At 38.4% G+C, this 13,732-nt stretch overlaps 1 protein-coding gene across 6 annotated transcripts in view; it reads right to left on the minus strand.

Annotated features, from left to right (window-relative positions):
- NFIB (nuclear factor I B) overlaps nt 1-13,732 on the minus strand; it is a 288,819-nt gene that overhangs the window by 101,363 nt on the left and 173,724 nt on the right. For 5 of the 6 annotated variants that reach the window (XM_040358479.1, XM_040358473.1, XM_040358484.1 and 2 more), the window contains 3 exons: nt 11,321-11,389; nt 7,000-7,120; nt 2,178-2,296 (listed from right to left, as the gene is read on the minus strand). In XM_040358479.1, the coding sequence (XP_040214413.1) occupies nt 2,178-2,296; nt 7,000-7,120; nt 11,321-11,389 (309 nt within the window). The remainder of the gene's footprint in view (nt 1-2,177; nt 2,297-6,999; nt 7,121-11,320; nt 11,390-13,732) is intronic. The other variant, XM_040358481.1, reaches the window with a different exon arrangement.

Consider the following 13,732-nt stretch of genomic DNA (forward strand, 5'->3'; position numbering starts at 1 on the left):
GTGAATGGGAACACAAATATAGTGGGATTTCTTCAAATCTGACTGCAAAACTGTAAATACACTTTAAAGTGTTTGTTAACCCCCCAAAAAATGTAGATTCTGGTCCCTTAAAGCAGATTACACAGTACAATATTAGAGGCTGGCATAGCACACTGTGTCATTAGTTTTACAAATTGAGAAGTGTAAATATCGAATTTGAGCTGTCTTCAGGCCAGTCACATGACTCTCTGCCGCTTTACAGCTTTGAGACAGGGCTTCTGTGGAGGAGACGTCAGAGGGAGATTACAGCCCATGCCTCAGAAGCCATTTATCAGAGCTGGAAAGCGACCATGAGTCATATCACCGGCCTGAAGTTAGGTATTTACACTGCTCGTTTTGTAAAACTAAAGACATAATGTGCTATGCCAGCCTCTAACAGAGGGGCTGGCATTGTTTTATATATATATATGGGTTAACAAACCCTTTAAGTCCTGTTGTGGTCTGACAACACATACCTTTTTTGGACAGAGTGGTGTCAGCCCTGACCAGTTTCTTTTGCTATTTCAGCAAATCTTCACAGCATAAAGCCTAATAATGTTATAGTCTGGGAAAATATATAGGAGGGCTCTTTAAGATAACACAGGAAGTCTGCAAAGAACAGTTATGAATTTCTAAAAATAACCACTTTTTTGCATGCATCAAATAAATATACTAAAATGCTTCCAGTGGTATATTAAACAGACCAAAGGAGAGCAAATAAGGGAATTAAATGGTTACGGTTTACATACACTTTAATAACAATTATGTTTTTTTTTTGGACTAGATTCGTTAGATAGCAGGATCCATGAAAAGGTTTTGCTTCTCTTTTCCTATGCTATGCTGCCCCCGACTTCAATCGATAACTAAGTTTTAACTTTCAAAACTTGTCTAGGTCTATGCTTTCCCTTCTCAAGTGACAGCACTCAGACCCAAAGATTGCCCTCCCAAGCACCAATCACTGTACTGCAGGAAGAAGGGGGTATTTATTACATGTTCCAACACATCCCAAAATACCAGGCTCTTGAACATCAAAATATCCAGTTTCAGTATCTACAGTGGGCATTGCATAGTGCCATGCGCCTTCACCAAATGTTCTATTATGCAGATTAAACAAATAAAAAACATAAGTGCACTTTTTGCACTGAAGTCTCAGTGACTTACAGAAAGTTAGCATGTGATTCAGTTCCTGGTCCCCACCCTCCACTAAAATATTGAGTAGATCTACAATGCACAATGTTGTATGTTTAATGGAGACATGGAAATAAAGTCCCATTTTCATTCTGTAAATAATACTGTAGGCAGTACAAAAAAACTGAGGTGTAGAAGGGGAGGAAATCACACTTAGCTCTGTACTCCTTTCCACCATTTCAATAGATTCTTCAGACGATCCTGTACTAAGCACTTCCTCCTCTAGGCCAATGTGCTACAGCAGCTATTGACAACACTGAGACCAATGTGCCTAAAATCTCCAAATGCTCTATAAGGAAATCATTGAACTGACAAACAACCATGGAGGCTAAGGTTTCTGAAGGGAACTGGAGGAAAAGTGTTCAATTCAGGTCAATGAACTGAGACAACTGCTTAGGAGAAGGATTGTGGAGCTAAGCAACACATTCACTGAGTTTTCCTTCAAACTGCAGAATAAAAATATAACACGAGCGAGATAGCTGAAGTAGTTACAGTTATAATTATAAATGTGGTCTACTAATGGTGACTTAAGGTGGAGCAAATAATTTTACCTAGCACAAAAACGTTTTTGTTGCTGCTTATGGAGCTGTTTTTTGACAGATTCAGAAAATAGCTACCAGCAAGTTTGGAAAGTAGTGCATTAAGTGAATTTTTTATATCTTTCAGACCATGGCGACAGACTCATTAAAAAGAATAGGACATTATTGTGCTGATTACCACCGACTGAATGCTAACTGCACTTCAAACATCCAAACACATGCCATGGAGTTTTTGAAAAATAGGAAAGTATGTGAACACAATTGAATGATTAAAATACAGATTCACTATGCTAGGTACAAATTATTTTTTTAAATGTATCAATCCTACATTTTGTGTAGTATGGTTACATTTTTTTCTCCACAAGATAACAACAAAACAACAACAATAAAACATATTTAAGCAAATAGATATTTAGAAGTATGATTTAGTACCTTGATCTCTATCATGCCATGTCCGACTTCCTGCTGCTGGTGAATTTGGAGACGGGTAGAATTCCCCAGTTGGGCTTGGCTCCATATTTTCATCTATAGAAATTGTCTTGGGTCTTTTACTGTTAATAAAAAAAATATTGGTGTGTACATCTATATCCCCTTAAACCAAGGTAATTTTCTTAAAACGAACCTTCAGTCATTTTTTCAACTTTCCATCTTCTGCCCTTTTTTTATCTTTGGATTGTAAAAATAAAATAAAAAATCTGCCAGTAAATACCTTATACAGCCCCCTTTCTGTTTCTTGTCTGGTCATTAGCCTAGGCTTATGACATAATGCACAAGCTCTCTCTCTCACTCTCGTGAGGGTTTGCCAGGAAGGGAGGGGGGATTAATCATAAGAGGGCCAATGAAAGCTGCAGGGCTGCAGAGCTGGAGGTGTGCCTCTGTGTGTCTGTGTAAATCCAGGAAGTGAACAGGCAGCAGCTTCCACTGCCCACAGTTAAAATGGCTACAGTCAGACTTAGTGGAGGGAGATTTCTGTAGCATATTTGGCAAGTACAGAATCACAGTATTGTTAAAATAATATGCAAAGTGGTTGGATGGAAGCTTCAGAATGACAAAGATGTTCTAATGCTGAGTACACTCGACCATTTTTAATGGTCTAAAAAAAACAACGTTTTTTTCAACCCGATTATTGTAAAAAAAATGCTCTAGCAAAGCGCGGTGACGTACAACACGTACGACGGCACTATAAAGGGGAAGTTCCATTCGGATGGCGCCACCCTTGGGGCTGCTTTTGCCGATTTCGTGTTAGTAAAAGATTTGCGCTTTTCAGTCTGTTACAGCGCGATGAATGTGCTATCTCCATTACGAACGCTAGTTTTACCAGAATGAGCGATCCCGTCTCATAATTTGCTTCTGAGCATGCGCGTTTTTTTCACGTCGTTAAAGCCCACACACAACCATTTTTTACAATGTTAAAAACAACAACGTTAAAAACGACGTGAAAATTTAGAGCATGTTCTGAATTTTTAATGCCCATTTCTTACGTTGAGAAAAATGCTCTGGAGCCCACACACAATCGTTTTTAATGACATTAAAAAAAAAAACATTTTTACATCCCGAAAAACGGACGTGTGTACGCGGCATTAGAGAGATACAATAAAGGACTTAATGACAATTATTTATTATACAAAGTGCTTTAGCAAACCAAATTCCATCACATTACGGTTTAGATGTATTTCAAGCTTTAATAAGAAAAAAAAGGAGTATATAGAGGTCAGAGAAGCCAGTTTATTTTGCTCTCTGAACTCAGCAGGCAGTTAATCTGATATGTTCATCACCAAACACTTGGTGCTTGTGTGTAACAGAGATTTTCATATTGCAATCTGCAAAAGGGGTCAGTCTAAAGGCAAATAAGCTGTCCACTTTATCAGGTAGTCGTCACTTCCAAGGGAATTTTCAATTAGCTTAATAAATTTGGAAAAGCTCTGCTGACTTCTATCATCCAATCATGTGCAAGAAAAAATTGTTTTGTTATTGTAGTTTCCTTACACGTAATTGGGTATTCTTTGCAAAGTGAATTATCACCACATTCACTAAGCTATGAAAAAATTCCCTTGCAAAGCCTGTTTTCCTTTAATAAATCAACCCTAATAGTGTCAATCTGGCTACTGCAGGTCCTAGAGGAGGCAGTGTGTGAGATAGGAGACAAAGAAGGTGACAATGGGTTTTATACCCAATGGCAGTCATGTCAAGTTGCCTGCACTTACCTTCCTCCCTTATTGAAAGTGCTCTTGTATGCCCTAGGGATCTTCAAATCAGGATATGTGCTATATAGGAACGTTAATCCCAAATTGAGAGATGCATGAAACTGGGTTTGGGGGCAATGTGAGAAGGAGCTGTTTTGGAAAGATATAAAGTATGTGCATGTACCTTGAACTGCCTACTATCAAACATAAAACACATTTCCCTTCACTTAATTTGATAATAGATTACTTTAAAGAGAAACTGGACTGGTATGAACATGACCCTTTTAAATGCTGCAAGATGCATCTAATGCAGCTTTGGTTCAGAGCATGGTAAAACAACACCTATGCAAAAAATCGGAAAATAAAATAGATACTAGGAAAAAAAAATGAAAAAAAAAATGCTACTTTAATAGTAGAAGAAATGCTAGTGCTTGACATTATTATTACATTCCATGTTGATAAACATCCTTTGTATGTTTAATTTAAACTAACCTCGTATGCCTTTCCTTTTGGATTTGTTGTAAGAGTTAGCAAAGTTAGTAGGAAAATATTAATGGTCTATTCTTTAAAGAGCCATTTCCTTTGTTAAGGATGAACCTTCCACCACTTAAAGCTAGAAGATGACCTCAAATGATCTATGCTGTCTCTGAAAACTAAAGTCAATTTTCATTTGTTGGCCTTGAATGTTAACCCTTAAATAATGTATGAAACTCCCTGCTTTCTAAATCAGTGCTTTACACAAGACCTTTCAGCAAGTTAGCTTATTTTTACAACCACATTCAAATAATTACCTAAAGTTTTAATAGCATGATACTAATTAATGTAACTAAGAGCAGAATTGGAAGTATGAAAAGAATGTACACACGATGATCCCAGACCACCAGGGTTTCAGAAACTGACTGCCTTTTTGATTAAATTGTTTGAGAGGAAATTAATTTCAGTTTATGTTGTCCACTTCTAACCAATCAGATGCAAGGAAAATGCAAGGCAAAGTCCTATGGATCAACACAATCTGAGACATTTCACCCTTCATACCCTAAAATAAATAAGGACAGGCTGTTCTGGACTGTGCACAGCTATACAGATTAATAAAATTTGGACGGTTAGATCATAATTATACTATAGACATGTACTGGTTATGTATGTTCCTAATGTACATCATTCAGCCTATTTATAAATAAGATATCATATCATACTGCAATACAGGAGTGGCCGGTCCATAAGGGGCGTTGCGTGGCGCCGGGCTCATAGCTTGCTATGTTTTTTTATTTATTTTTGCAAGCACATGATTAGAGCCTGAGGCTCTAATTGGCATGAAAATGGTTGCACTTTCTTGATCTACCTGACCTTGGCTTGGTATCAAGTGATCCCCAAATGTTCCACTTCGTATTAAGTGATTGAACAGTACTGACTGGGATATTCAAGGCTTTGGATATCTTTTTATATCCTTTTCCATCTTTGTAAAGTTTCATTACCTTGTTACGCAGGCTATTTGACTGTTCTTTTCTACCTCCTCATTGCTCAGTGTCAAGCCTGCTTAGTGCATCCATGTGAGAGTCAACAAACTCATTGACTATTTATACACATACACTAATTGTGATTTAAAAAGCCACAAATGTGGGAGATTAACCTTTAATTGCCATTTTAACCTGTGTGTGTCACCTTCTGTGTCTGTACCAAAACCAAACATTCCTGGGTATGTACATTTTTTATCAGGGCCATTTGGGTGATTTCTGTTATTATGATTTAAAAAGGATCCAAAATCGATGTGATAATAAATGGCTTCATGCGATTTCTATCCTTAAATAAAAGACAGTTTTTTGGCATGATCAGTCATATTTTCAATAGTAGTAATGCCAAACTTTTAAGCATAACTGTGTGCATATGTATATATATATATATATATATATATATATATATATATATATATATATATATATATAATATACACATATTTATATATACACATATATATTGTGGATCTGAATCTTTCTTGATATCAACATCATGTAATAATCTACACAGCAGTTCTTAAACTAGGAGAATATAATACAGTTATGTAAACCTTTGCTGCATGTCACAGTACTGTCCATCTAGCACTGAGGGCTTCCAAGAGGAGGTGAGAGCAGAGTGTTTATTTCATCAATGTGCTACCTTAATTACCTAAGCATAGGTTGGGGAGGGTCCTAAACCGAAGCTTCACTGCTCAATTGCAGTGTGCTATGCACAGAGGTCTAGGGGAGGTGGGGAACCTGGCTACGCTGTTCGGCAAGGATAATTTGATTGCAAGAGTGGTTGAAAAGACTGAAAAAATCTTTTGGCATGCCTGGAATTGAGCTTTAAACACAAGCTTATTACAAAATAAACTAAACTAATTGGATAAGCAGTGCCAATAGATTAAATTAGATTAATTTGGCAGGTCTGCATTTCTGATCATACTCAAAGTTTGAGCAATATGAGAGTTTTACCTTTATTTAAATTAAAGCGGGGGTTCACCCTATCAACGCAAAAAATTATTTTTTTATTTTTTTTTACCATAAAATCACGATTTTTTACCCCCGTACTCACCTTGTACTCGTACATCGAAGATACCGGGGAATGGGCGTGCCTATAGAGACGGAGGATGATTGACGGCCGGCTCTGGTGCGTCACGCTTCTCCGGAAATAGCCGAAATAGGCTTGGCTCTTCACGGCGCCTGCGCATAGCCTGTGCGCAGGCGCCGTGAAGAGCCGAGACCTACTCCGGCTGTCTTCGGGGAGAGTGACGTGCCAGGGCCGGCCGTCAATCATCCTCCCTCTCCATAGGCACGCCCATTCCCCGCGGGAGCCGAAATCTACAATGTACGATTACAAGGTGAGTCCGGGGTTAAAAAAATCGGGACAGGCATACTGTAGCTCGCGCTACAATGCCTGTCTCGATGGTAAAATCAAGTCAGTGAGGGTGAACTACCGCTTTAAGTTGTAGTGTTATTTACTTTCTGCATGTATAGTTTAAAATGCACTTATGTGAAGACATATACTCATAACTACCCTCTAACAGCTTTGCTGCCATGTTATCACTTCCCGCTTACCTGCTAGGTGGAGAGGACAGCGACCTCTGTAAGCTGACAGCTGAGTTCATGTCATGATAGTAGGGCTGGCTTAGTGGCTCTCCAATTGGAAAACTGACTCCAGAGCCTTGTGTTATGGGTGCTAGAGAAAAGAAAATAGTTTAAAGTGAGTTACTCATGAATCAGACAATGGTTAGAATTTAATAACATGCTTCAATGTATAAACAGTTGGTTCCTGGCCAAAATAAAATAAGCTTTAAGAGTGTCAATTGACTATAAAGCTTTCAATACACCAGGTGATTTAATAGAACGTTAATAAAAAATCCTTCTGATATTTATTCCTAATTATGGGGTTCTAGAATTTGGTTTTGGGGTCCCCAGCTTGACAACAGTGAAACTTCCTACAATAAAGAGACTGTTCCCCACTGATCAAAGGTACATGTTGCTTGATGTATGTAAAATGAACACTTGTAGAATGTAGAACATCCAATAGTATGCAAATTTGATTGAATTTAACCCTGTCTAAAAACATATTGGTGTCCTGTACATTAAGCGCCATCAGAGTCCTTGGAAAGTACAGCCAAATCACTTCTTTGTTTAAAAAAAATGATGGTGGCCCTAATTTATGCAAAGTGCAATTATTTCCTGATGAATCATTAATTGCATGTGAAAGCTGGCTCCTTTTCACTCAGAAAACAATGTCTCCAAGCAGTACAGTATGTACTGCATGAGGGACATCAATCAGTGCTGCTGGGTCAAATCTCTGGGCCCCACTAAACTCACTACACGCAGATAGTCTTTTCAATTAGCCCTGCTGGAAAGAGAGATGTTGATGACAGAGGTGGATTCTTTGCATATTTGGATGAGCAGCAGAGTGTTTTCTCATATATCTTTTTGAGAGAGGCCTATTAAAAGCTGCCCTTATACCTGAGAGAAGAACACAGCTGCCAGCTCAAATGGCTTAATATCCACAAACTATTTTAATCCCCTATTTAATAGGGACCAAGAGTAAACAAGGTCCCTGGAGAAATGCATAGTGTGAATAAGGCTTTTCATGTGTGCTACAAAACAAGCCGAAGCACCGAAGTTGAGTACTTCAAGCTTGGCATGCCATGTGGGAGGGATAGCTGACTGCTACAGACTGGTAGAGCATATCATGGTCTCTTGTGGTTTGAGGTAAACTAGAGGTTAAACAAATGCTAGATGAAAAAAGCTTGCCACAACCACAATGCATATTCTATTATTAGATAAGTTACACATGCAATGCTGCAATGAGCAGGGTGCTAGGGAACCTGTGCCCCTTCATTAAAGACCTGCAACCATAAATGCCCTGCATCTGGGCATACATTTCTTAATACATCACATCTGCCAGCTTCTTCTGAATATATATATATATATTAACTTCAATAAACCACATATTTTCATGATATCTACCAAGAAGACAAGCTGTGAAATATACGTTATATGTTATTTTGAATTATTACAAGGCATGCTCATATAAAAGAGGTGTACATGATATCAGAAATACCTAGAAACACAATCACATTAAAAACTTAAAAGGGACAGGGGCCCACCTCCTTTTTAGGATGCTGCCATGCAGAAACTGCATTGAGTGTAACAGGTTTTTGTACCATTTCTCCAGCAGCCTGAGTACTTTTAATGAAAAATTAGGTAGAAGTCTATTTCACACTCCAACATTTCACATAAAGGCCTGTGATCGGGGAGACCATGACATGCATCTGACGTCAACTTGGTTTATGAAATTACTTTCAATGATGTGTTCATCAAAGTCTATAGGAGCATTATCATTCTGAGTGAAGGGGGCATAATAAGGAATTACTGTGTAAGAGATGACTAATTATTCCTTATATTTCCCACTGTTAACGGAACCAGGTTTTGTTCTTTTTATACCATGTTATAGGTATCTATGTGTTGGTCTTAGATACACATAGCAACCATTTCATTATTCCAGCTAGGAAAATGAGGTGGAGATTTGTTTCCGTGGTCTCTTTACTTTTGATTCAGTTAGAAACTATCCTTTTAGGTGTTCCCCTATCCTGCAATATTTAAATTGATTAACACTGCTACTTCAGTGCAGTTTGACCATATTTAGTACATGCTGAGGTTGTTCCTAAAGCTTTTTTTGACCCATGCACCTGCAACTTAGGTACCTACTATATAGATTATTTTAAAGACAAATTAAAGGCAAAAAAAATAACAAACATGTCATACTTACCTGCTCTGTGTAGTGGTTTTGCACAGAGCAGCACCGATCCTCCTCTTCTTCCTGCTGGCACTCCTGGCCCCTCCCTCCTTCTGAGTGCCCCATAGCAAGCAGCTTGCTACGGAGGCACCCAAGCTGCTGCTCTGTGTCCATTCACACATGGAGCATGGCTAGGCTCCACCCCCGCTCTCTCCTCATTAGTTTACTGGCTGTTAACATTAGCAGGAGCCAATGAAGAGGAAGAGACCTGGGAGAGCCGCTGCTCTCATGTACACCTCTGGATCAAGATAGGGCTCCCGCAAGAATTGGGGGGATCTGCACACAGAAGTTTATTTTACCTTCATGCATATAATGCATGAAGGAGAAAAAAACCTTGAGCATTTTACAATCATTTTAAATCATGTCAAATGTTCATAGGGCTTCCAACATTCACATATCAAAGTGATAATAAATATTAATTTTTTAGCTTATAAAGACTTCTATTTTGTAGTTAATCTAATACGATAGCTAACCTGTAAAAAGTTTTTACATTTACTAAATGGGTCTGTAAAGAGGCAAAATGTAATGCTTTTCAGGCATGACTAGTCAAAACTTGTGAGTCTGTCCTGGAACAAGTAACGAGATCAGTAATTTTGAAACATTTTTAGCACACATTTATAGCATGCATGCGCTAGGTTAAAAAAAAAAAAAATAGCTAGCAGTTTACATAGGGGACAGAACTTACGAATACTATTCAAAATGCTGGGATTTGTTTTTACTTGCTTAACACCGTTATCCTGCCATGTAAAAGATGATTTTTTACTTTCCACTATTATAGCAGGAAGGAAATGTATTATGAATCAGTACATTTTATGGGATGAAAGACGTTGGCCTTTTAACCCTTACATGAGGATACATAAATGTTGTACCTCTTCCAGTATTAGCTTCTCAGTATCACAAAAACTTGAAGAACAGAAAAATATGTCTAGTTTATATTGTAGGAATAAAATACACTATAAAGATCAATTATCTATTTGGAATGTTATTATTATTATTCTGTCCTGCTTACACTAGACTTTCTGATTTAAACCTACTGAATAAACTGCAGATAACCTGCTAACAGCAAACTATGATCACTTACACAAAACTGAGGAACTCATTAATTCAAATCAAAATGGCAAACATCTTGTATACAAAGTACAAATGCAGCAATCTGGACAAGGGCAAAGGATAGAACTTCTGTCAGGTTATAATTATTGGGTCCCAATTTGGGCAATTCTCATCAATGGTATGGGATATCAGCAAAATCTTTCATAGAGGAATTTACACAGGAATAAAGGTCATTTTATTAATTGAGTAGGGCCAGGTTATTAGCTATGTTAGGTGTCTGTTTGATACCAGTGGGTTGATTTCCATTTACTTCCTGTCCTAATGATAGCACAAGATGTTAGAGAAAATCTCCCCAATGAGAAGACCAACAATGAAAAAATCCCAACAGGTTCGTCCCTATCCCATTAGTATACTAAATTAGAAAATATATATATTTGTCTGGAGTTGGACTTTAACCACTCTACCAATGTACATTTATAAATGACACGTGATACAAGTGGTTAATGTGAGCTTGTTATGGATTTTTAGGACCGGTGAAGGACTTTCAAATATAAGTGATCTGGGTGGCTCTAGAGCCGCTCAATCACTTTTATGGGACTCTGAAGGTATGACCCCCCCCCCTTCCCCCCCAATACCTTGGATGCACTTAGAGTGGTACCCGGGCTCTCCCTTTGTCTGACACTAGGACTATAATAAATGGCTCCCACAGTGAGAGCAGGAGGTGATCAGGGAACGTCCATTCCCCGATCTTCTCTGCAACCAATGAACCCGTAAGTAACATGTATTACATCACATCCGGGTTCACAGCTGTCAATCCTTGACTACTGTAGCAAAGGATGTCATAATTCAGCACAACCTGTGAAAATATATAATTATTTTGGAGTTTAAATTAATTTGTTGCAAAAAAATGCAGATTTTAACGTGTGCGAAAAATTCTAAAATTGCCCCAGTAGACAAGTGGTTAGTGCTACTATGTCACCAAGAGAAAAGGCAGGCTTCAGAGCTTCAGAGAATGCCATCTTAACTTACTTCTAGACACCCGTACTAGCTCTGAAACATTGAAAACTCCAGACTTTACAAAACTGTCTTCAAGGTATCCTGGAAAAAATGAGAATAAAAAAATTGTGAGTGATTGACTGTCTTTATAATCCTTGTTGAAAAAAAAAAAAATGAAAATAATATGTCAAAAGGACAATATAACAGTTTTCAGGTCTGTCAAAAATTCACACAAGCAAAACAATAAGTGGTCTGCTGTAAAAAGAAAAGCAAGCAACAAGGTGGTACTTTCATGTTCTGACTTGCATTACAAAATCGATTCTGATAGGTTAACCTTCAGTGTTTATATACAGTATATGACCACTGCACTCAAGCTAAGTCTACGGTACACAGATATCGAAGTATGATTAATTGAACCGTTGCAGTGCATGGGCCATGATCTTTTCACTGTGCTCTTATAATTGTAATGTGTTTCTAAATATTTCTGCTGGAAGGTGAGAAACCACTACACAAAACATACATGAATACCAAACACAGCCAACTGTTCAGAAAATATTAGATCTTGTTTAAAAAAGTAAACTTTCTATTATCCCTAAATCACCTCAGAGTTAATTTATAAAATCTGGGTGTGTATTTAAGATTTTATGGCTTTATGCAAAAACTGTTGTGTAAATAACGCAGAATTATATATAGTATTGAGAATGTACTTGTCAAGTTCTAGCAGCCCATGAGCAATGCCTTCAGGACCCTGCAGGTCAAACTATTAATCAAGTTCAGGTAACAGCGCACAAGACTTGACACCCAGCGCAAAGCACTCCTACAACAAAGGTTATAACCGTGCTCATGGAGTGTGACAGCAACAAATCACAAAGACAGTCTACACTGTGCCATCACGGTTACTTCACAGGAACTAGTTTGGAGCGCTCGAAAATATGCTCACAGGAAAACTAGACCCGTAGGCTGTCATTTCTCACCTCCATTCAAAAAAGCTAGCTGCCTGGCTCTCTTGTAATGCTGATGCTTAGGTTTCAATGCTTTATGAGTCACTGACTTGGGGTCAGTATAACTATAAGGGGTTTTGATTTTCTCTGCCATTCATGTGCTGCAAGCTTGTTCTTTATGTATTAAAAGTAGAGACAGACACAATGGGGGTTATTTACAAAAGGCAAATCCACTTTGCACTACAAGTGCCTAGGTGTAACTATAGGTACATATGAGTCATTTTATGAAACATCTAGGTCTTGCGGAACATATATATTGGATATAGTGTTGAAAATTAAGGTCACCATTACTAATTAACTTTAACCTCTAAACAGGTAACATAATCTAACACAATCGAATATTACATAGAAAAAAAATGTACCTTTAAAAACTTCTTATCTAGCCCAGACCAGTGTAAGGAATACTTTTTACATTCAGCCTGTCTGTGAATCTGGACTGAGAACAACAAAGCATGTGTCTACTCCACACACTTGTCCATTTTAACGTCTGAAATGTCAGGAGACATTAGTCATGATTTCTATACTGCACTTCACTTACCTAATCACCTGAGTAACAGATCACAAACTGCTAAAAAAGTAGGTAGCCCCTACAAAAGTGTAAATAAGCTCTGCCTATTTAATGTGATTTCAGCCAACTAGTTGTGGAAAGAGAAACATAGATCTAGAGCAGGGGTGTCAAACTCAACTTCACTGCGGGTCACATGAGCAGTATGGTTGCCCTCAAATGGGCCATTTGTAGTTGGGGTACATTATGTACAGAGTGCCGGGTTCATGGGTGCGCTATGTACGGAGTGTAGGGTTCAGGGGTCTGTTATGTACAGAGTGCAGGGTACAGGGGGTGCGCTGTTTAGAGTGCATGGTTATGGGGTGTGCTATGTACAAAGTGCAGTTCCAGGGGTGCCCTAAGCACAGAGTGCATGGTTCAGGGGTGCACTATGTACAGAGTGCAGGGTTCTGGAGTGCGTCAAGTACAGACAGCCTAATTCAGGAGTACACTATGTACAGAATACAGAGTTCGGGGTGCACTGTGTACAGAGTGCAGGGTTTAGGGATGCATTATGCACAATGTGCAACCACAACTACCCTGCCATCTTCTGGCTGCAAAACTGGGTGCAATGGGCACATGACAAGGCCTGGCAGGCCAGATTCGGCCTGTGGGCCTTGTGTTTGATATATGTGATTTAGAGGGATCCCTGATGACTTTTATTTCTCAATTATGGACTACAAATGTATTGATGTCTATACTGTCAAGTGCTGACTGCACACAAGCTAAATTAAAACAGCTGGACATACATGGATCCAACCTCGAGATTATATCCATCTATGGGCAGGCTGGTTGAACTGAAGTTGATCCATTGATTGACTTCAGTACAACCAACCTGTCAGATTTTTTTTTAATGCAATAATTGTCAGCAGCTATAGCTGCCAGCAGTAATCATTGTGT

The sequence above is a fragment of the Rana temporaria genome, chromosome 1, assembly GCF_905171775.1.
Source record: "Rana temporaria chromosome 1, aRanTem1.1, whole genome shotgun sequence".
In the NCBI taxonomy this organism is placed as follows: Eukaryota; Metazoa; Chordata; class Amphibia; order Anura; family Ranidae; genus Rana; species Rana temporaria.